At 44.7% G+C, this 24,547-nt stretch overlaps 1 protein-coding gene and 1 long non-coding RNA gene across 10 annotated transcripts in view; one reads left to right on the forward strand and one right to left on the reverse strand.

Annotated features, from left to right (window-relative positions):
* Positions 1-23,688, reverse strand: part of LOC127009807 (uncharacterized) — a 130,861-nt gene extending 107,173 nt beyond the window's left edge. For 2 of the 8 annotated variants that reach the window (XR_007762399.1, XR_007762393.1), the window contains exons 1-6: positions 22,512-23,688; positions 9,906-10,444; positions 5,659-5,738; positions 4,795-4,920; positions 3,862-4,019; positions 2,708-2,848 (exon numbers count right to left, since the gene is read on the reverse strand). Coding sequence is in view for 1 of the 8 variants with exons in the window: in XM_050883171.1 (XP_050739128.1) it covers positions 2,487-2,535; positions 2,708-2,848; positions 3,862-4,019; positions 4,795-4,920; positions 5,659-5,738; positions 9,906-9,969 (618 nt within the window). In the remaining 7 variants the exon portion in view is untranslated. Of the gene's footprint in view, positions 1-102; positions 154-414; positions 430-1,707; positions 2,536-2,707; positions 2,849-3,861; positions 4,020-4,794; positions 4,921-5,658; positions 5,739-9,905; positions 10,445-22,511 lie in introns of those variants that run through there. The other 6 variants (XR_007762397.1, XR_007762394.1, XR_007762398.1 and 3 more) reach the window with 6 other exon arrangements.
* Positions 7,129-9,912, forward strand: LOC127009815 (uncharacterized). Of its 2 annotated transcripts, none has more exons than XR_007762408.1 (3): positions 7,129-8,701; positions 8,952-9,035; positions 9,202-9,693. It is a non-coding gene; the product is annotated as an uncharacterized LOC127009815 (long non-coding RNA). The 2 variants fall into 2 exon arrangements; XR_007762409.1 differs by lacking the exon at positions 8,952-9,035 and adding an exon at positions 9,787-9,912 and having other exon boundaries at positions 7,944-8,701; positions 9,202-9,621.
* Positions 23,689-24,547: the final 859 nt, after the last annotated feature.

The following is a 24,547-nucleotide window of genomic DNA, read 5'->3' on the forward strand; positions in this document are numbered from 1 at the left end:
GTTGTGCTTCTGAAACGATTTCTGTCCCTGAACCACTTCTGGCACTCCTCGCAGAACGCTTTGTCGGCCCAGGCAGGCATGTCCTTGGGGTCGGTGATGTGTGCCCTGGTGGTTCAGGAGCTGCGCCGACTGCTTGAACCCCTTGCCACAGGTCTGAGGGAGCGGTGAAGGTGTTGGATGGGATCAGAACTTATATAAAAGGATAGAATTAAGTTAGGAGCCTGAGAGGTATTGGTTGAGGGGAAGGGGAGTTGAGTTGGGGAAGAGGCTAAAGATGACATATTTTGGCTAAGTAAATACACAGGAATACTTACAGAAGGGGAGAGAACGTAAGAAGAAGTGAGGAGGCCGAGAGAGGTATTGGTGGAGAGCAGAGCTTGGGGAAAGAGACCAAACAAGACACACTACTTTGAGCCCCTTGCCACAGGTCTAAGAGGGAGTGGTGAAGGTGTTAGATGGGATTAGAACTTACATGAAAGGATAGAATTACGTTAGGAGCCTAAGAGGTATTAGTGGAAAGTAGAGTTAGGGGAAGAGACCAAACAAGACACACTACTTTGAGCCCTTGCCACAGGTCTAAGGGCAGCGATAAGTGTGTTAGATGAGACTTAATAGGTATAAGGAACAGAAATAGGTGAGGAGGCTGAGAGAGTATTAGTGGAGGGTAGTTTGGAAAAGACCAAACAAGACACACTACTTTATACAACAAGCAGGTAAACACACAGGCACACAAAGAGGTGACAGAAATAGGTGAGGAGGCCTAAAGATATCAGTGCAGGGAGGTAGGGAAAAAGACCAAACTAGACTTACTGTAGCTACCACACATTTTTTATTTTGTAAACCACAAGACCACTGCCTCACCCCCACCCCCAAAGACCACACAAGACCACTGCCTCAACCCCACCCCCAAAAGACCACACAAGACCACTGCCTCACCCCACCCCAAAGACCACACAAGACCACTGCCTCACCCCCACCCCAAAAGACCACACAAGACCACTGCCTCACCCCACTCCCCAAAAAGACCACACAAGACCACTGCCTCACCCCCACCCCCCAAAAGACCAAACAAGACCACTGCCTCACCCCACCCCCAAAAAGACCACACAAGACCACTGCCTCACCCCCACCCCCAAACAAGACCACACAAGACCACAGCCACCCCCCCACCCCCAAAAGACCACACAAGACCACTGCCTCACCCCACCCCCAAAAGACCACACAAGACCACTGCCTCACCCCACCCCCCAAAAGACCACACAAGACCACTGCCTCACCCCCACCCCCAAAAAAGACCACACAAGACCACTGCCTCACCCCCACCCCCAAAAAGACCACACAAGACCACTGCCTCACCCCCACCCCCAAAAGACCACACAAGACCACTGCCTCACCCCACCCCCAAAAAGATAGAAAACTACATCACCCCCACCCCAAATAGACCACACAAGACCACTGCCTCACCCCACCCCCCAAAAGACCACACCAGACCACTGCCTCACCCCCACCCCCCAAAAAGACCACACAAGACCACTGCCTCACCCCCACCCCCAAAAAGATAGAAAATTACATCACAAAATAGCCCACACCAGACCACTGCCTCACCCCCCCCCCCAAAAAGATAGAAAATTACATCACAAAATAGCCCACACCAGACCACTGCCTCACCCCCACCCCCAAAAAGATAGAAAATTACATCACAAAATAGCCCACACAAGACCACTGCCTCACCCCCACCCCCAAAAAGATAGAAAATTACATCACAAAATAGCCCACACAAGACCACTGCCTCACCGTCCAAAATTGACAGAGAACAGGTAAATAAAATGGAAAAGACACACCCACAAAACTACAGCTTCCCCTAAAAAGAATCAATAGAGAATAAGTAGAGAATATATATAAAAAAATACAAAACTGCTACTCCCAGAAAGAGAACAAGGGTCACATTCTCAAACACTTCAGCGCCCGAGCACACGTATCTGGCAAGGCTGTCATGGGAGTTTTGGGCATTTCCAGGGGTAGTTTTATGACCCTGGTGGTAGTTTGACCCTTCCTCTGTACCGTGAACCTAAGAAAACACTCTCTACTACTACTACTACTACTCTCCTTTTCAGTCTTTGTGAATTAGTTGATGTGAGGGTGTGATTTCCAGGGGTAGTTTTATGACCCTGGTGGTAGTTTGCTCTGTACCGTGAACCAAAGAAAACACTCTCTACTACTACTACTACTACTACTCTCCTTTTCAGTCTTTGTGAATTAGTTGATGTGAGGGGTGGAAGGAAGCATCTGAGAACACCAACCTAAGTAATAGACAGAATCAATGCATGAGAAAGAATAAGTAGAGGACAGACACTGGGCAACACACAGACAAACATTTACGCACCGTACAAATGTGCTCCCTGACGTCGGAGTGTACCTTCTGGTGGACGAGGAGGCGCTGCTGGGTGCACGTCTTGTAGGTGTGGCAGATCCCGCAGCTCAGGAGGTCATGTCCAGCGCGTGATCCTTGCAGAGGTGAAGCTGACCCACCGACCACTGCAACACACACACACAGGTTCATTACGCGTCACAAAACGGGTCATGAAACAAAACAAAAATAAAAAGCATCAATCCCAAGTTACAAAGGGTTAAGAATTAGTCACATTATATTTTTCAAGACATTTCTCTTTCACGATACTCCAAGACAAATTCACCTTCACCTCCTTACCTTATCACACCTGAAGCCACACTGGGAGCAGGAGAAGCCCCTCTCGCCGCCCTTCCCGCCCCCGCCTCCGTGGCACTCCCTATGGGCCTCAGATTGGCCTCCGAGGAAAACTTGTAGTACTTGCAGGTGGACAGAGAACTCCTGGTGGGGGAGGAAACGAGTGGTCTGAGTTACCTGGGATTGTTAAAAGGGAAAGATAAATAGGGGGAACAAAAGAGACTGAACAGTAGGGAAAGAAGAAGAATTAGAAGCAAGAAAAAAACAAACAAGAAGCAAGAAGTAAAGTTGCTATTATTCTATATAAGGAAGGAGTGGTTTGAGTTACCTGAGATTATTTGTGAGGGAAAGATAAAGAGGGAGAATGAGAGACTAAACAGCAAGATAAGATAGGGAACCAGAAACAAGAATTAAAGGTAAAGTAAAGGTTGAGTTACTATTACCTATAACGGGTGGTGTGAGGTACCCGAGACTGTTTGTAAGGGAAAGGTAAATAAGGGGGAATGAGGGAGGCTGCACAGTAAGTAAGGAAGGGAACCAGAAACAAGGAACAACAAACAAGAAATGAAAGAAACAGTAAAGGTAAAACAAACAATATTTAAGGAGTATTCTGAGGTACCCGAGACTGTTTGTAAGGGAAAGGTAAATAAGGGGGAATGAGGGAGGCTGCACAGTAAGTAAGGAAGGGAACCAGAAACAAGGAACAACAAACAAGAAATGAAAGAAACAGTAAAGGTAAAACAAACAATATTTAAGGAGTATTCTGAGGTACCCGAGATCATTGGTAAGGGAAAGGTAAAACAAGGGGAATGAGAGAGGTTGAATAGTAAGGAAAGGAAGGGAACCAGAAACAGGGATTAAAAGGGAAGTAAAGGTAAAGTTACGACTATTACTGCAACTACAACCATTACTACTACTACTACTACTACTACTACTACTACTAGCAAGGATTAAATGGGGTCATAAATTCTACACTAAGTGGGTGAAATACTGGAATGGGTTAAGAGGTGCTGAGGAAACTTTTCACATCTTTCCTCCTTTCTCTAATCTCAATACTACTGTTACTTCCTCTACCAACACTACTACTACTACTACTACTACTACTACTACTACTACCACTCCTACTCAGCCCCTTCCCACACCCCTAAGGGACCTACTTGTGCTTCTTCTCCACCTCCACGGAACACACAGGTTTTGGCCGTTGTTTCTGCAGCCAAAACTGTTCCTGCAGAGCCCTCGGAGTCCTCACCTTCCTCTTGCCCTCCACCTCCTCCCCCTCCTCTCCTCCACCTCCACCTGGACCTGTAGTCTCTTCCTGTGAGTGGGCAATGAAGGGAAAGCAAGGTGAGCAGAAGAATATAGGGATGACATAGAACAAAGTGTAGTGTGGGCATTTTTCATAAAGATTTGATAGGAAAGTGTGCATAGCTAGGAACAGGAAGGTAAGAAAAAATGAATAAGGACTAAAAAATGAAGTCGAGGGAAGTGAAGGGAAAGCAAGGGAGGGAGGGAGTGATACAAGGAGAATAGAGAAAAGGAGAGGACTGGAATGAGCTAAGGAGAGAATTCAAGGATGAGGAAAAGGAGGCCAAAGAGAAGAAGGAGGGAAGGAAGGAAGGAAGGAAGGAAGAAGGATAAGAAACAAAAGAGCATGGAAAGGGGAAGACATTAACAGTAAGGCACAACCCTGGGATTTAAATAGCTCGATAAACAAAGGGGTCTTATAACAACAGAGAAACAGGGCCGGAATGAAGGCGACTGAATGGCAGGAGAAACAGAGGACTGAGCTGCACTTATAGACAGACACACAAGAAAGATGACAGAAAAAGGACGCACAAGAATTTGGAGATGACAGAAGAAGGAGGCACAAAAGAAGAGAAGGAAAGAAGGGATGGAGAAAGGGCATGAAGAGGAGGGAAAAAATGAAGAGGGCAGTGGACACAAGAGGACTTTTATGAGTAAGATGGGTGAAGAGTAAGAGAGGGAGAGAGCAGTGCCATAAAGTGAAAAGGAAACACTGAAAATAGTTAAAAGTAAAAACAAACTCCACACAGACAAGAGCAGGTAAGGCACACACTAACGACACTGACCTGGCCAGGTGAGCGTGCCTTCCTGTGGCCCATGAGTGTGCCGGGCTGGGGCGGGTACTTCACCTGGCTGCCCCGGGGGGTGTGCTGCCCCGGACCACCCCCCCGCGGCCTCCTGCTGGGGTGCTCCTGTAGGGTGAAGGGGCGAAGGGAAATAAAATGAGGGGTGGAGCAGAATGTGAGGGAGGAAGAGGAACAAAAGGGGCATGAAGGAGAATAATGGGAGGGAGAAGAAGAGGGGATCAATATGGGGGGTGGAGCAGAATGTGAGGGAGGACCAGGAGCAAACGGTGCATGCAGGAGAATATTGGGAGGGCGAAGCTCCGGGGATCAATATGGGGGGTGGAGCAGAATGTGAGGGAGGAAGAGGAACAAAAGGGGCATGAAGGAGAATAATGGGAGGGAGAAGAAGAGGGGATCAATATGGGGGGTGGAGCAGAAGGTCAGTTTTATATTTCTTTGTTACAGGAAGGGAGGCAGCTCAAGGCGACATAAATAAGGCTAAACAAAAACACTGCCCACTGGAGGAAATTACTTCATATAAAATTGAATGAAGCCTAAATGTCAGCGATAAATTTCCCTTTTTTGTAGTGTGGAAGGATGAAAGGAAAGAGGTGACCTAACTAAGATGAATGGGAAATAGTGACACAAGACTGAGGGAAGGGAGGAGGTGATAAACGGAGACAGGAATGAAGATGGAAGGAAAGGCAGAGGCATGGAGGGACATAAGAGAACAGAGATAAATGGGAACAGTGGATGGAAGTGGATATTAGAGGAAAAGGTGGGAAGGGAGGAACTGATAAAAGGAGCAAGAAGGAAAGTGAGAAGAGATGGGAGGAGAGGAATGGAGCGAGAGAAGAGCCTCACCTTACTTATATGTTCCTTGCACTCCCTCGGGCCCAGGAAGTCCTCGGAGCAGAACCCACACCAATGGATGCTGATCTCCCCTGTTGGGACACAAAGGATCGGTTACCCTTACATGACCTTAGATGACCTCAAGTGACCTTACACCATAACCAACTCATCTTGAACTCAATTGGATATTTTGTTGATGTTAGATGACCTTAAATACTTCCTTTACTTTCTTTTATGTGTAAGGAATAAGAGAAAAATGTAAAGACTTTGAAAAATTAAAACTTGAAAATTAATCTCAAAAAATCTTGCACACCACCAGCTTACTTAAATTTGTTTATTGTGGAAGAAATAAGAAAAAATATGGTCTTCCAGAAATAAAAGCTTAGCCTGAATATTATATTATACTAGAATGCATGCATGTACGAGTCAGGTTATCTTACTGAAACTTAATATCAAGATGAATAGTTAAAGCAAAAATTAGACCAAAGTTAAACAAGTCAGAGCATGTATAAAGAAGTAAAGCTTTAATTCAGTCCTGCAAATATTTCCTTCTATAGGTACACATACACAAGGATACTATAAAATCATCATCATTTCGTTTAATGTCCGTTTTCACTCTTCCTGAGCGGTTGGACGCTTTATGGCTCTCCTCCATTCTACTCTGTCTTCTGCTTGATGCTCATCCAATCCCAGCAATGCCAAGTCTTCCTGTATACACCTTCTCCACGTTTTCCTAGGTCTACCAACTGGCCTCCTTCCTTCTACCTCTAAATTCTCCACAACTCCCAACACTGTATCCTCACCTGCTCTCTTTACATGTCCAAACCATCAGAGTCTTTCCTTCTGAGCACTGTTTCCAGGTCCTCTACTCCACATCTGTTAGCTACATCTGCACTGGACACCCTGTCTTGCCACCTGATCCCCGCCATATACCTCAGCATTCTGCAATCACTTGCTCTCAATACCTCCATCAATTTTAGAGTTAGCGCCCATGTTTCTGCTCCATACAACATCACTGATCTAATACACGCTTGGCACACCCCTGCTCTGCTCTTTAAGGGGATGCTGTGATTCACAAGTAGACCAGCCACCTCCCTCCACTTTAACCACGCTGCCGCCACTCTCGCTCTCACTGTCCTCTCCACTCCTGCCTCACAGTCCAGAACATCTCCCAAACAACAGAAATGTTCTACCTCATCTGGCTTTCCTCCATTCACCTCTAGTTCATCCCTCTCAGTTTCTTGGCCTTGCTGTCTCCTTACACAAGCTGGGCATGTAAAATTCTGCTCTCCTCTTACATTTCTGAGGCCTGAGCATCTAAGGTGGCACCACTGCCTGCAACATGTGCACAAGACAGAATTAACACCTCCTCCTTCCCACAGCATCCACATGGATATTTCCCTCATTTAATCTTTTCTCTTGCTTCTTTTCCAGTCACCATGTAGCCTACTTTTTTTTACATAGTAATTTTCAAACCTCTCCTCCATTCCTTCCTTCCATTTATTAAACTTTTCTTTCACTTCTTCTGCCGTCTCTGCATTTACTACCAAGTCATCTGCAGACAGCAGCTCCCATGGTGCCTCTCCTTGCTTCCCTTGTTGCCTCCTCCATTACTGTTATAAACAAGAGCGGGCTAAGGGCAGATCCATGGTGAACCCCCACTCCAATTTTGAACTCATCTGATGTTCCCACCACTGTTTTCATCCTCTATTTTCTACCTTCACATAGTCCCATCACCGATTCGACCAATCTTTCTGGTACTCTTTGCCTTCTCAATGCCCATCTTAGAATTTCCCTTGGTACTCTGTCAAATGCCTTCTCTAGATCTACAAAAACATGATACAATCTCCTCCTCTGCTCCATAAACCTTTCCTGAAGCCCTCTCATAGTATATATTGCTTCACTTGTTTATCTCCCAGGGCAAAAGCCAAACTGACATTTAGCAATTCTTATTATCCTTCTCAGCCTCTTCTCCAGGACTTTTTCATATACCTTCATGCCATGCTCCAGTAACCTTATCCCCCTAGAGTTACCACATTTCAAAGCATCTCCTTTCCCTTTAAAAATGGGTATAGTGCAGCTTCCTTTCCAAGCTTTTGGTAAACGCGAAAAAGTGTTGGTTTGTGAGAAATATGGAGACAGGTGTCGAGTGTTGCTTTACACAAACAAATAAAAAGCTAGTAGTTACATAGAATTACATAGAAAATGTGACCACACAGACCCCATGGTCCAGACTAGGTGGTCTGTCCTTAAACCTAAGTGATTCTTCATTAATCATTGGGCATCGAAAAATTAAATAAATCAAAAATTCATCATGAGGTGTTTTATTACGTCCCACTGCCACTCAGCGAGCGATGATGGCGGAATCTTTACATAAATGACTCGGCCTGAGGGAACCTTAAGATGGCGGCTGCGGGCTGCAGGATTCCTACCAGGCTAGTACAGAGAAAGCCAGTCCAGTTATATTAGAGATCAGAGGTTAGATCCCTGAACCCCAACCCCAGCATTTTGTACTTGTTCTTTACAATGTGTCTATAATATGTACATTCTAAGCTTAGCAGCTGTAAGGCCAAATACACTGTTTATTATTGCTATGAATGCTCAGCCACACACTTGACCAATAAGCCCCGGCCACAACAGCCAGCCCAGGACAGTCACCAAAAGATCAGACCTTTCACAGGACCCACCAACCACATGCAGCCTAGGTTGGAAAGTGAATAATAGATCATGCTGTCACATTTGTTCCAATAAATGATTATTTTCTGCTCTCTGTGCACCAAACAGCCCTCTACCACCACCACAACAAACACTTGCGCTCCCCCACACAGCAGAACTGAATCAGCACTGAGCCTCAGCAGGGGAAGTGGACCTTCATGTGCTGGGCAATCTCACCCTTAGTCATGAAACGTTTTCCACAAACATCGCACTTGAACCCTTTATGACCAGAGTGTCTGAAGATGTGCCTGTTCAATGCACTCTTCTGTTTGAATCTTTTTCCACAAACTTCACACTCATGATTTCTTTCACCAGTGTGTGTAAGGGTGTGTGTGTTGAGGTTACTCTTCAGACTGAAACATTTCCCACAAACATCACACTCATGATTTCTTTCACCAGTGTGTGTAAGGGTGTGTGTGTTGAGGGTAATCTTCTGCCTGAAACATTTCCCACAAACATCACACTCATGATTTCTTTCACCAGTGTGTGTAAGGGTGTGTGTGTTGAGGGTAATCTTCTGCCTGAAACATTTCCCACAAACATCACACTCATGATTTCTTTCACCAGTGTGTGTAAGGGTGTGTGTTGAGGGTAATCTTCTGCCTGAAACATTTCCCACAAACTTCACACTCATGATTTCTTGCACCAGTGTGTGTAAGGGTGTGTGTGTTGAGGTTACTCTTCAGACTGAAACATTTCCCACAAACTTCACACTCATGATTTCTTTCACCAGTGTGTGTAAGGGTGTGTGTGTTGAGGGTAATCTTCTGACTGAAACATTTCCCACAAACTTCACACTCATGATTTCTTTCACCAGTGTGTGTAAGGGTGTGTGTTGAGGTTACTCTTCTGACTGAAACATTTCCCACAAACTTCACACTCATGATTTCTTTCACCAGTGTGTGTAAGGGTGTGTGTGTTGAGGGTACTCTTCTGACTGAAACATTTCCCACAAACTTCACACTCATGATTTCTTTCACCAGTGTGTGTAAGGGTGTGTGTGTTGAGGGTACTCTTCAGACTGAAACATTTCCCACAAACTTCACACTCATGATTTCTTTCACCAGTGTGTGTAAGGGTGTGTGTGTTGAGGTGACTCTTCTGCCTGAAACATTTCCCACAAACTTCACACTCATGATTTCTTTCACCAGTGTGTGTAAGGGTGTGTGTGTTGAGGGTACTCTTCTGACTGAAACATTTCCCACAAACTTCACACTCATGATTTCTTTCACCAGTGTGTGTAAGGGTGTGTGTGTTGAGGTGACTCTTCTGACTGAAACATTTCCCACAAACTTCACACTCATGATTTCTTTCACCAGTGTGTGTAAGGGTGTGTGTTGAGGCACTCTTCAGACTGAAACATTTCCCACAAACTTCACACTCATGATTTCCTTCACCAGTGTGTGTAAGGGTGTGTGTGTTGAGGGTACTCTTCTGACTGAAACATTTCCCACAAACTTCACACTCATGATTTCTTTCACCAGTGTGTGTAAGGGTGTGATGTTTGGGGTTACTCTTATTACTAAACCTTTTGCCACACTCACGGCTTTCATGAGGTCTTACACCAGAGTGTGTGGGTGTATTTGTTGAGGTCATCCTTCCCTGCATGTCTTTTCCCACACACTTGGCTGTGGCTAGTAAACTTGCTCTCACTCTCAGATCTTCTCACACTTCTGAAATTCAAACTTCCCCCTTTGTGGATGAGATGCCAGCAGTAGCGGCTGTTGTTGTTGGTGGTGGTGGTGTTTCTCATCACTCCTGAACCTCACACCAGTAGCAGTCTGCTCCTGCTGCTCCCAGCCACTCCAGCTGCTGCCCCGCCTTGCAGCCTCCACTGCAACACTACTCCAGGTGGGAGGAGTCGGCTGGTCTTGCAGGAACCTCAGAGATGCTGGAGCAGGCGGTGGCAAGGCTCCTACAGAGCCACACTCAGGGACCAATCCAGCAGGCAAGGCGCAGGATGCACCAAGGAGTCCTGAAGTCAGCGGCAGCGAGTACGGAGGAGGCGCTGAGCACAGCACCTGTCCCACGGCCTCACTCAACACCAGCACCAGTGGTGGCCGCCGGGACACAAAGTCGTGTGCTGCAAAAGAAATTGTCCGGTAAGGGAACTGAAGTTGGTGGGAGGGAGCGGGGAAAGTTTTGAACTGGATCAGGGAGTGGCTTAGTGGTAGGAAGCAGAGAGTGCAAATCAATGGTAAAAATCTGAATGGGGCAGTGTTACGAGTGGAGTCCCACAAGGGTCGGTGCTGGGTCCTCTGCTTTTTATTATTTACATCAATGACTTGGACACAGGAATTAGTAGTGATGTCAGTAAGTTCGCAGATGATACCAAGATCGGTGGAGTAATCCAATCAGACAGGAACGCTAGCGTTTTCCAGGATGACCTTGACAGACTATATGATTGGGCGGGGAAGTGGCAGATGGAATTCAATGTCGGGAAGTGTAGCATTCTGAGTGTAGGTAGGAATAATCCCTCACACAATTACTCCTTAAATGACACTCCTCTAAGCAGGTCTGGGCGTGAGAGAGACTTAGGAGTACTAGTGAGCACTGACCTCCGTCCTAGGGCTCAATGCATTCAGGCTAAAAATTGGGCAAACAGAGTAGTACTTGGTTTCATCTCAAGGAGCGTAAGCAATAGGAGCGCTGAAGTCATCCTCAAACTTTACTTAGCACTAGTTAGACCTCATCTTGATTATGCAGTTCAGTTCTGGTCCCCCTACTATAGAATGGATATCAAGATGTTAGAATCTGTACAGAGGAGGATGACAAAGATGATTCAGGGGGTGAGAAACTTGCCTTATGAAGACAGGCTGAAGCATTTAAATCTACACTCTCTAGAAAGGCAAAAGTTGCGAGGAGACTTGATCAAAGTCTATAAATGGATGAAGGGCTTTAATAAAGGGGATGTCAATAAGATTTTGATAGTAAAAGAGCCAGGTAGGACGCGTGGCAATGGTTTTAAGTTAGACAAATTCAGATTCAACAAAGACATTGGCAAGAATTGGTTCACCAATAGAGTGGTAGATGAAAGGAACAGGCTTGGGAGCCATGTTGTGGGTGCCAATACCGTAGATACATTCAAGAAGAGGTTAGATAAAGCCATGGATGGTGAGGTAAGGTGGGGTTGAGTGTACAGGAGCTGCCTTGTGTAGGCCAACCGGCCTCTTGCAGACTCCTTACGTTCTTATGTTTTTATTATCATTATCATTCTCCTCTCCTCTCTCTCTCTTCTCTCTCTCTTCTCTTATCCTCTCTCTCTCTCTCTTCTGCTCTAATTCTTATTATCTCTCTCTCTCTCTCTCTCTCTCTCTCTCTCTCTCTCTCTCTCTCTCTCTCTCTCTCTCTCTCTTACGTGAGTTATCTTCTATTATTTATTCCACTTTTGTAAGTCTCTTTTTTTCATTTCTGGTAATCAAGCCATCTCTGCCACTCTACAATCATTTCTCTCCCTAAAAACATGTAACCATCCTCCCTCAGTGGTGTGCCTGACCTGTATTTTTTTTTTCCATATTTTATAATTAATATAACAATGACATGCATGATTGTGTAACGGTTGCTTGACGTTGAGTCAAATGACTTTTTTTTTTTTTTTGGGTTTTTTTCTCCTTCCTGCCCCAATACTTCCTTCTGTTTACTTGTGGGGAGTTTTGATCTCACGTGATGGCTACTGATAGTGTTACTAGGTGTCTGGAGTGTGAGCAGGCGGTGACTAATCGCCACAAGCAAACTGTGTGATGGCGGCGTGCGTGCGTGCGTGTCTGCTGTGTTGGAGGTGTTTTCTAAGTGTTTGTTCCTGCTTCCCCTGCACGAGTTGTCTCCAAAAACAAGTTGAGTATCCTGTGGACCTCGTGAGTTTGTTTTGTGTTAATACTGTGTGATATATTTCAGTAATCTTTGTGTTTTCCTTGTGTGTTTTTGCTTGTTCGTTACCGTTGTGTGTTTCCTTGTGTGTCTTTGTTTGTTGCTGCCGTTGTGTTATTCCTTGTGTGTCTTTGTTTGTGTGTTTTGGTAAGTACACGTGAAGGCTACTGATAGTGTTACTAGGTGTCTGGAGTGTGAGCAGGCGGTGACTAATCGCCACAAGAACGCTGTAGAGTGTGTGAAGTGTTGTGGATGGGTTATTGCGATTGTGCTGGGATTGGGGTTACCCACAGAACAGGCCACTTCTCAAGCACGAGAATTTGGTCTTTCTCTGCGCTGTGTGCCTTTCTGCCACACGTCTGATCTGGGCCACCTTGGGTAAGAAGACTGAGGTGTGTGAGTCTGGGCTCCAGACTGATGACGTAGGATGTGTGGCTGAGGGTGTGGAGTCCAGGGAGGTGGAGGTGCAGGTTGAGGATGTTGGGGGAGGTAGGGATGGGTGTGGTAAGTGTGCACAGCAGGAGAAAGGCAGGCCGCAGGTGAGGGAGGCGGCTAAGAGGATGCCCCAATTCGTGTCACTGGGGATAGTATGGTGAGGAACGTAAAGAGTCAGTTGGGGTGTAAGGCCGAGGGGAGTGGTGGAGAGCTTGAGTGGCGCCAGGATTGGAGGAGTGAGGAGGAAGGTTGAGGAGAAGGCAGGTGAGCTTGAGGATGGCCTCTTGATCATTCAGGTGGTGGAAATGATTTGGAGAACGTTGGAACGGAGGACACGGTAAGAGAGGTGGTAGAGGCAGTGAAGGCAGTGGAGGGTAAGAATGTGAGCGTGGCAGTGGTTGGGGTTATGAGGCGCCCTAGAGAAGGGGGGAGGTATGAGAGGGTCAGGCAGAGGATGAACGTTAGGCTTCAGGAGGAACTGCTACAGTTGAAGGTAGAGTGGCTGAGGGATAGGAAAGGGAATGTTAGTTTCAGAGATCTGGATGGTGTGCTACGGGAAGGGCTGGACTTCAACGTAGATGGGGTCCAGCTGAACCAGTCAGGACTCGACAGGATGGGCAGGAGGCTGAGGGAGTGGAGGAATGCTAGGTCCGTTCAGTGTGTGGATGCTTGAGGCGCTAGAGCAAGGAAGAGAAGCCACCAACCAGGCAGTGAAGCGCATGAACTGTATGAACATTGCTTGTGTAAATGTGAGAGGATGGGCTACAGGCAAGGCTGGCAGTACAGAACGGTACGGAGTTTTTAACCGTACTCCGTACCTGAAAAAACACCGTACTGTACCCCCAGCTCTTCTTCTGTACCGTACAGTACGATAAAAATACCGTACCGTGATTCCGTACCATTATCGCACCATCAGGAAAATATATGCATATATATAAAAAAATAAATATTTGAGAAAAAATAATAAAGGTGTCAATAAATTTGAAAAGGCACATTTACAAAGTGACTATACATGTATCAAGCTTCCTAAATATAGCCCACCAGGAGCTGATGGGAAAGTAAAAAAAAAAAAATAAATAACTAAATAAATAAATCTTAGGATGATGACTTGTTTTAAGCCTGTGGTACGGTACGGTTCGGAATTTTGCTATATTTTCCGTACCTATATCATACCCTACCGTACATAAGGAAAAAAATCGTACCATACTTTTTATCAAAATTTCAACCGTACCGTACCGTAGTGCCAGCCTTGGCTACAGGTAACTTGGATGACGTGAGCAGGGAGCTGGATGAGTGGAAGGTTGATCTGGTTGGTGTGACTGAGACTCACTTAGGGGATGACGTGCATGTGGATGGGGAAGTGTTTGAGACGATTGGGAAGGGCAGAAAGAAGCAGAACACATGTGGAGGAGGCGTAGCCTTACTCTACAGGAAAAGTAAGGCTTTCAGAGTGGAAAAAGTGAATGTAGGGGCCAGTGCTGACAGTGAAGATGTTTTAGCAGTGAAAGTGGAGTGTGTGAATGCCAAGGGGAAGTCTGAGAGGTTGATAGTGATTGTGGTGTACATGACAGTGGAAGGTGAGAGGGAGTGAGGAGAACAGAGGAGGACGTGACGAAAAGGAGGAAAGAGAGGAGGTATGAGAGAAAGTTATTGTCATGGGAGATATGAATGGACACGTGGGTGTGCTTGGGGAGAGAAGGAACCGGAATGGAGAGATACTGGATGAGTTAGTGGAGGAAATGAATCTGGAAAACCCAGGGTTTAAACCAAAATTACTTAAATCATGGTGTAAAACATTAAAAAAGTGATTTAAACCAACTGATAAAACCATTTTTTTCGTTTCTTTTGTGTGTATCTTTGTTAGTTTCATCAGTAGTGTGGTAATTATGTAAGATTTTAATTATGTACAGCAGGGGTGTCATTTTAATTATGTACATCAGGGTTGACGGTTTAAACCAGGGGTGTCATTTTAATCATGTACATCAGGGTTGACGGTTTAAACCAGGGGTGTCATTTTAATTATGTACAGCAGGGTTGGCGGTTTAAACCAGGGGTGTCATTTTAATTATGTACAGCAGGGTTGAAGGTTTAAACCAGGGGTGTCATTTTAATTATGTACAGCAGGGTTGGTGGTTTAAACCAGGGGTGTCATTTTAATTATGTACAGCAGGGTTGGTGGTTTAAACCAGGGGTGTCATTTTAATTATGTACAGCAGGGTTGATGGTTTAAACCAGGGGTGTCATTTTAATTATGTACAGCAGGGTTGGTGGTTTAAACCAGGGGTGTCATTTTAATTATGTACAGCAGGGTTGGTGGTTTAAACCAGGGGTGTCAAACTCAAAACCCTTCAAGGGCCAATTCATACTCTGAAGGGCCGTCATGGGGGCCAGTAAGGTAGAAAACACATTGACAAGAATGAAGTTACTGTGATACTGCGGGCCATTTATAACTATCCCGCGGGCCATGAGTTTGACACCCCTGGTTTAAACCAAAAACCCATCAATAAAAACAGTGTTTTTTTGTGTGTGTATCTTTGTTAGTTTCATCAGGTATTGTGGTTTTAATTATATGTGGTATTAAATTTCTCTCTCCCTCTCTCTCTCTCTCTCTCTTACAACTGTTTTTGTAGCATGCAACTGGAAAATTAGAAGAGGTCTTTCATGTTTTACTACTCTTTAACATTGCAATTAAAAAGCATGTTAGAGAAGCTGCATTTTGCTTCTTTTACAGATTGTATGAAGATCAATGAATATATTGCTAAATTCATCTCTGAATCTATACTTTTATTTATTTATTTATTTATTTTTACATCAAAGGATGCGACTCAAGGGCAACAAAAAGAGTAAAAAAAGCCCGCTACTCGCTGCTCCCACAAAAGTAAAAAGTAAAGAGTAGCCAAAAAAGAGGTCAATTTTGGGTGGAGAGGCGTCTTGATACACTCTTCTTGAAAAAGGTCAAGTCATAGGCAGGAGGAAATAAAGACGAAGGAAGACTATTCCAGAGTTTACCAGTGAAGGGGATGAAAGAATGGAGATGCTGGTTAACTCTTGCATAAGGGGTTTGGACAGTATAGGGATGAGCATGAGTAGAAAGTCGTGTGAAGCGAGGCCGCGGGAGGGAGGGAGGCATGAAGTTAGCAAGTTCAGAAGAGCAGTCAGCATGAAAATATCAATAGAGGATAGAAAGAGAAGCAACATGGCGGCGGAATTTAGGATTTAGAAGATTATCAGTAAGAGGAGGAGAGATGATGAGACGAAGATTCTTAGACTCCACTCCGTCCAGAAGAGCTGTGTGAGTGGAGCCCCCCACACGTGAGATGCATAGTCCATACGAGGGCGGACAAGGCCCCTATATATGGAAAGCATTTGTGCGGGGGAGAAGAACTGGCGGAGACGATACAAAACGCCCAACCTCGAGGAAGCTGATTTAGTAAGAGAGGAGATGTGATGTTTCCAGTTGAGATTTTGAGCTAAGGATAGACCAAGGATATTTAGTGTTGAAGAAGGTGACAGCTGAGAGTGTGACTGATAGTGAAAATGTGGAGTGCCTGAAAGTAAATGGTGAGATAATCAGGGACACAGATAGAATGAAAGAGTGTATAAAAGGTTTCTGGGAAGAGATTGGAGGGGTGGGTGAAGTTTTTGAGGTGAGAGAGGGATGTGTAATGCTTGAGAGGAAGGATGCGGATGAGCTGAATGAGGGAATTAGCAGAGAGGAAGTCGAGGTATGCTGGAAGAAGCAGAAGAATTGCAAGGCAGCAGGGCTGGATGAGATCCCGTATGAACTGTATAAGAATGGAGGTGAGGTGGTGACAGACAGAATGACTGAGCTGTTTAACCACGTGTGGGAGGATGAGAGAGTGCCTCGGGAGTGGAATGAATGCAGAGTGACTCTGATACACAAGGGAGGGCATAAGAGTAAGAAAGAACTGAAGAATTATAGGCCGATAGCCCTGGCGAATACGGTGGGAAAGATTTTTTGTGCTGTGTTGAATGAAAGGCAGCGTAAGTGGATTGAAAGAGAGAGAGTGCTGGGTGAGGAGCAGAATGGTTTTCGTGCGGACAGGAGAGCAGAGGACAATATGTATGTGGTGAATGAGATGATAGAGAGGAAAAAGAGGAATGGAAGTCAGTTGTATCTTGGGTTTCTTGATATTGAGAAAGCGTATGATAGAGTGAACAGGGAGGTGATGTGCAAGGTATTGGAGAAAGTAGGTTTGAGTGATAAGATAGTGCGAATCATTAGGAGTATGTATGTGGACACGAGAGCCAGGTATAGGTTAGGAGCATTAGAGAAAGAGTGGGTGAGGAGTGAAAGAGGTGTTAGGCAGGGCAGCATCCTGTCTCTAACTCTTTTCAGTTTGTACACTGAGGAGTTGGCAGCCAGGATGAGGAGAAAGAATGCGGGAGTGAAAGTGGGAGAAGACAGGGTAAGTGTGCTTCTGTATGCAGATGACGTGGTAGTTATGAGTGAGTCAGCAGAGGAACTTCAGAAGCTATTAGATGTGGTGAATGAGTATGGGAGAGATTTTTGGAGTGAAATTTAGAAATGAGAAAAGTCAGATAATGGTTGTGAATGTGGCAGAAGATGAGAGAAATAGGACTTGGAGGCTAGGAGACACAGAGCTAGGGCAAACAGATGAATACAAGAACCTAGGTGTATGGATGACTCCGAGCTGATGTGAAAGGTCAAAGAATGAGAGGATTAGTCTACTAAATCAATGGGTGGGCCGTCTGGGAAGTGTGGCGAGCAGGGTTGGTGATTTTTTTATTTTTTTTATTAATCAGCATAAAAATATTTGGAAATCTCTCTCTCTCTCTCTCTCTCTCTTCTATACACTAGTTTAAAACACATTTTGGAGTGTTTTTACAGCATGTTGCATCATCTCTCACTTGGTTACAACGTGTTTGAACCTGTCAAGCAGCCCAGTAGCCACTGACCAGGATTGCATCATCTCTCTCAGGCTCTGTCCTGTTTCTCTTACATCATGTTAGGACATAGCCGGACTTGTGCCACTGTGTAGTAGTTTGACTGTTTAGGTGTTACAGGCCAGCCACTCATTCCTGAGCTTACAGCAAGAGCGTAGAGATGTCACTGACCACAAGGATTAATGTATCTGGTAGGAAGAGTGATCCAGTCTGGGAACATTTTAACAGAATTCCTTCAAAGTCTGGGAAAGCATGGAGAGCTACATGCAAACACTGGAAACTGGACTTACAAGGAATAGTAGCAAGACTGAAAACAACCAAATTTATTGTCATAAGAATTAAAAACCTTATTTTTTAAAGATTTTCAATTTTGATTTCAAAGAATTTTTATGAACTACTTTCAAAGAAGTGTATCAGTATTTTTCAAAGACTGCTTTTACAGTATAAATTCAATGTGCTTTTGTTTTAAATACAGGCCATAATAATTTTCTTTTTTAAATTCATTACTTCAGGAAATAAGTACAGTTCATTATAAGTAAACTTCTTTGATTTCCTTTTTTTAATAGCATGTGGAATTTTTTGTTATACTGTATTGTAAGAGGAAGTGCTTTAATATTCTACTCCTCAGAAATAAGTACAGTTCATTACAAGTAAAACCCTTTGATTTCATTTTTTAATGGAATGTGGAAATTTTTGTTGTATTGTAAACGGAAGCTTTTAGTGCTCTATTCCTCAGGAATATATAAAGCAGGTGTAAGTATGTGTTTGTTTATATATTTTTCCTTTACATTCCATGTTGGTTTGGGCAGAAGTAAATCTTGATTTAAATCACTGCTTTAAATCATGATTTAAATCGGCCAACCCTGGTGGCGAGAATGAGGGCATGTAAGTATGATGTGCTGAGAGAGGTGTGGAAGTGTAGCAGTGCTGAGTGTTATGTATGGACTAGAGGTGATTACCTGGAGGGAGTCGGTAATGGAGAAACTGGAAGTAGGGCAAAATAGGGTCGGTAGGATAGCTCTGAGTGCACCAAGGATGCGCAGGCAAGATTTATTTTTCTTCGGTGTCTGATGTAATTTTTCACTCTCCTGCATCTCCATCTGCTAAAATGTCCACTTTCTGAGAAAGTCAAAACGAAAACTGGTACCTTTCTGTTGCATTTCTGGAGCACTCAGGATTTTATTTATTTATTTTCAGTATTTAAGTTACGGAATCGTATATTGAATATTATAGAGCAAGGTTTAAAGGCCTAGGAAAAAATCTTTGTGACCTCATTCCTCACATGCAAGCAGAAAGTGAATTTTAGTGCAGGCCACTATCACCATTCAGCACTTCCAAGAGGAAATAAGGGAAGACTTCCTTGCCTTTGTGCACGCCCAAGACCTCACCGGTAAAGGTGTAGCCTGGCTCCTTTTGCGCACCGTTAAAGACCTCGGATTGGACATTGCCAAGTGCAGGGGACTTGGTTTCGATGGAGCAAGTGCCATGATGGGAAAATTCAAAGGGTGTGTCGCAGTACTCATGAAGAAGTACACCCTGGCCAAGTCAATCCACTGCTTTAACCACCGGCAGAATCTGGTACTGACGAATGCGGGATTTCAGGTGGGGGACACAAACTCCGTCGCAATCGCATAGTTTTGAGGGGGGGGGGGGAGAAAAATACCCTAGATCTAGGGAAATTCCCTACATTTAGGGATCTTTCCTCACACGACCACTAGAATGGGTGTTTGCGACAAATTTAGTGTTCCCCATACGGAAACCAAGCATTCCCACTGGAGGCCAAGCTTGTTTTGGGAGAGAAGCGTAGTGAACCCACCAAACGATGCTCGCCCCACTGGTCTGGCGTGGCGCCGGGGGCCAGCTGTGTCCACATGAACCGCCTACACCACACTCATGCCCTCTCGCTATCACTGGTTCTAGTAGGTTATCACCTCGTCGCAAGGTTTCTGTCCTGCTAGCAGAGTCCATGGAACCAAACAAGGTGTATCTTCATTGTTTATCACTGACACAAGCAAAACCACTTGCTACCCGTGATCCGTCCAATGTCGCGCCCTAGAGAGTACTGTGGGTTCTAGTGCAATTGCAGGCTCTCGAACCTCCTGCCCGAGCTGTTCGAACACGTGAATCCTGATTAACCGCATTTCAAATCTGCTTCAAGGGTTCGTGTTGCCAGTAATTGAAGGTAATTGTGGAGATTGACTTCATGCCTCCAAAATATGATAATACGCCTCCATATCATAGTTAAAGAATGAAATACATGTCCCTGAACCATAATATGAAGGATCAAGTACTTAAAAGTAGAAAAAGGGGGAAATCGGTTCTTTTAGGTGGGGAGCATATTCCCAGCTAACACAATTATGTATTTACTACGTTGTATAAAGGTAGCGGTTTTGTAACTTTTACGTAATTGTGTGGACTCCCAGGTACATCCTTACAACGTATTTCACAACGTAACTCACGACCTTTCTGCAACCTTATGACGACGTCCATTAATACGTTTTCTAAAGTTTCTACTACCTTTTTACCACGTCCCCATCACCATCACCATCATCATGACGTAAAACCATTACGTAGTGTATTCGTAGATGTAACACGAATTACAATAATGTCTAAGTTATGTTTAGGAAACGTATTATAGTGACGCAACCAAACACTACCTAAATACAACATCGGTATTTTAGGAGGGGATGTATGATACGTATATACTACGTATATACTACGAACTTTCCTAACTTACCAAAACGCTGCCTTATGATACGTAACATTTACGGTGGTGCCGCCACCGCCGCAAAATAGCTCGCAGAGGTTTTAGGCCCTCATCAACGCAGCCTTTGGGCTGTATGGTCTAAAAAAAAAAAAGTTCCATGCGTGATGGACCTGGTCTCACAGGCGTGGGCTAATCACTAACCAAGAGTACAAATGCTAACCACCCTAAAACAGCCCTGAGCGATGACTCAAGGGCATCCGGGCTCCGGCCCTCAGCCCGAGCCCCAGATGACCTTGAGTCATGGCTTGTTTAAAATGGTGGTTAGCTGCGGTACCTTGGTTAGCGATGGTACCCTTGGTTAGCAATGGTACCTTGGTTAGCAATGGTACTTGGTTAGTGATGGTACCTTGGTTAGCGATGGTACCCTTGGTTAGCAATGGTACCCTTGGTTAGCGATGGTACGCTTTGATGGTACCCTTGGTTAGCGATGGTACCCTTGGTTTGCGATGGTACCCTTGGTTAGCGATGGTACCCTTGGTTAGCGATGGTACCCTTGGTTAGCAATGGTACGCTTGATTTGCGATGGTACCCTTGGTTAGCGATGGTACCCTTGGTTTGCGATGGTACCCTTGGTTAGCGATGGTACCCTTGGTTAGCGATGGTACCCTTGGTTAGCGATGGTACCCTTGGTTAGCGATGGTACGCTTGGTTAGCGATGGTACCCTTGGTTAGCAATGGTACCCTTGGTTAGCGATTAGCCCACGCATGTGAGACCAGGTTCACCACGCGCGGTTTTTATTTATTTTCTTTAGGACATGCAGCACAACCCACTTGCCAGAATGTTTTAGGTGTCCGCCACTTTTTACTAATGTATTATATGTATACAAAGGGTTTTGTGAAGGTTTGAAAGAAAATAGACCAAAATGAAGGTGCTGGAGTTAAACTGGACCTTTACCTGACAAAGCAACTAACAAACATTGGAGAATAACCAATAATCTGAATTCAAATAAAAAAAATTTTAACACACTTATATATTAAATATAATAATATTGCTTTTTTGCTTATTAATTTCTAGGCCACATTCCCTCCCTGATGCCAATACTTGTTCTATCACCTCTTTTGCATCTTCTACACTACTTGCAAGTAACATTCCATCGTCCGCAAAGAAGAGTGATGTTATGCTAAAGTTCTCATCTCTGTACCCTTTGTTCACCTTTTCCAACTGATGTATAATTTTATATGTAACTAATTTGAACAATGTCGTCGAGCCCATGCATCCCTGTCTTATTCCGCTGCCGACTTCTACCGTTAGCTTTTCTTTTTTATCAGCCTGACTTTTGTTAGTTTTGTTAGTTTGTTTGTGTGGCCCGTAGGAACAGGCAGATACCCGGGGAGTAAGAGTACCAAGTAGCCAGTCGGGTACCCGGGACCAACTTAGATTGTCGGGTATCATGACGGGTATTTTCTGTAATACTATTATAAGGAGAATAATCGGGTAAAGAGTACGGATGTGCGTACCAGTGCATTGTTGCCAGACTATCGTACTCAAGAGCCGCATATTTACCGGTTTCTGCCCCATAACTATTGCCAAGAAGCACCAATAATTAACCATTTTAAGGATAACCATATAGGAATGCAGTTATTTGGGTGATGAAAGCCGTTTTTGGATTATAAATCATCAAACATAAGAGGCAGAGTACGACAATCTGGGAACATTGTACAGTAACCTTGTAACGGCTCCCACTTAAATTATGTTCTTTATTCTTGAAAAAAAATGATGTAACTTAAGTGGAATAAGATATAAATAACCTTAGGAAAATGATCTTTATTCCTGGTGTTAATATGCTATCCACTAGTAGGTACATACACACTGTACAGCCAGTTAAGTCTCACACGATCGCTACCCGTCCCTACTTATTAGAGGCACACACTCTCGGCAGTGTCCCGGGTGTCTCGGCCTCCCGGGTAAGCATCGCGCTGACATACTCACCCCGACACACCCTCTCAGTAATCGTCTCAACTTTGGTCCCGGGATCACCGCGCGCTGGCGGCTATTTGTTTCTAATGGATATCGGGTATATACCCGGGTACTGGTCCCGGGTATCTCGGGTAGGCCAGGTCGGGTACCCGTACCCGCGATTACCCAAAATCCCATACTTTGCCCATCCCTACCGTCCACACACTGGCCCTCCCCTCCCCCCCGCACACTCACCCTGGGCGCCGCGGGGCTCCTCCTCCGCGAGAAACACTGCCAAGGCCCTTCAGGTCACAGCTGCTCTCTCTTGCTCTTGCTCTTGCTGTACAGGTGACCCGTTGGAGAGTCAGGCCTTCGTATCGGCACACCCTGTAAAAATAAAAACAACACAAGCAGTATCCATTACAAATCTTCCAATTCCCTATTTCTTGCACACCACATCTTTTCCAGAAAACTCTTCATGGCTTCTATAATTCTATCATTTGCTTCATCACTCAGTCCCAGCAGCAGCAGCATCCATTCCCTCTCTGTCCTTGCAATCCTCCCATTCACATCCCAGCCCATCTCACTCAGTGCCACCCTCATCATCTCCGTCCTTTCTCTCCGGTACCTCCCACACACAGTATCACATGCACGACAGTTTCATCCACACCCCTGTCACACATCTGACACACTTTGCTGCGGGACTCAGACCACCTGTAGTTTCTTGCATTCACATTCATACACTGCGCTCGAGCTTGGAAGAGAAGATCACCACCCAGGCTTCCATCATACCAGCTGACACACTGCGGGGCTTCCTTTTCCCTGTACCACTCCAAAGTAGTCTTTCGCTCCATCACATGCTTCCACCTCCTCAGACGGTGGACGTGGAATTCAGCCCACACGGGATTCAGCCCATGCAGGGATGGCCCGAAGGGAATGCAGTTGGGGGGGGGGGTAAGGTAAACTATGACCAACTCAGTCATTTTATGACCAACTCCAAACTGGCGAGCGAAGCGAGCCATTCAGCGGGTTTTTTTTTAAAACTCACCTTTTTTAGGGGCATTTTTAAGGCCTAAGTAGGGACATTTATGAGTCTCAGATGCTTTTCATTTGCATTTAAGAGTATAATAATTTTGGTCATGGGGGCGGCTGCTCTCCCAGGGTCATTAAGTCATTCTGCTCTCTCCCTCGCTCAGCGGCTCAGACCAACTCAATGAGTATTTTTTGACCAACTCAAGAGGCTCAGAGTCAGAGCAAACATTAGTGCGGGGACTGGGGTACCCAGGTACAAGATAGGCCTGTACCCTGCCGTACCTCAGCCGGCAGCCGCTCAGGCTACCTGTTCCCCGCACCATCCCAGTTTGACTCAAAACTAGGAAAAAAAAAAGTGGGTGGGACTAGTCACGTTGAAATAATTAATTACTTTGTATTCACTAGGCGTCATTTTTCATGTTTTTTTTTTATTTCTTTCTTACATCAGCATATATATATATATATATATATATATATATATATATATATATATATATATATATATATATATATATATATATATATATATATATATATATATATATATATATATATATATATATATATATATATATATATAACGCCCTGTCGTTTCCTGCTTGGGCCATAGAGGCCCATGCTTACCTAAAAAAAGTTTAAAATTTTTTTTTTTACCTTCTCTAAAAATATTTGACCACCTATTAATAAGAGCTCCGGAGTTGAGGCTCCGGCTGGACCATCCCTGCTCTCCGAATGGACCCTGATCTGATCCCTTCCCACTGTTCCCAGGGCTTCCCTCCTGGACCATCACTCTCTTAAATAAAAAGAAATAACCTTAAACTTTTATTTGACCATCTGAGGTGACCTCAGATGGTCAAATAAAAGCAGTGAGGTGGGTGAGTGGTGAGCGTGTTGTGGTTACGTTCTCGGGGTGCCGAGTTCCAGCCCTACTACAGTCTACAGGCAAACCCTTATTCACTGCCGAGTGTCTTAAAGCTATCCACATGTCACCATCTACTCCACCTGGAGCACATAATGTGCATGGAAGGATTTGGAGGATCACCCAAACATAGCCAGCGCTAACCCCTGCAGGAGGCTGGTTCAAGAGTGATGATACTGAGCCAGTATACAGTTCCGAATAACGCAGTCGGGCCATCCATGCTCCCTGATCCCTCCCCGCCTGTGGCCATTCCTGCCTAAAAAAAAAAAAAAAAAAAAAAAAAAATCAAATTTTTGACCAACTCACTAGGACTTTTTGACCAACTCCGACCAAACATTGG

Source organism: Eriocheir sinensis, chromosome 42 (assembly GCF_024679095.1).
Source record: "Eriocheir sinensis breed Jianghai 21 chromosome 42, ASM2467909v1, whole genome shotgun sequence".
In the NCBI taxonomy this organism is placed as follows: Eukaryota; Metazoa; Arthropoda; class Malacostraca; order Decapoda; family Varunidae; genus Eriocheir; species Eriocheir sinensis.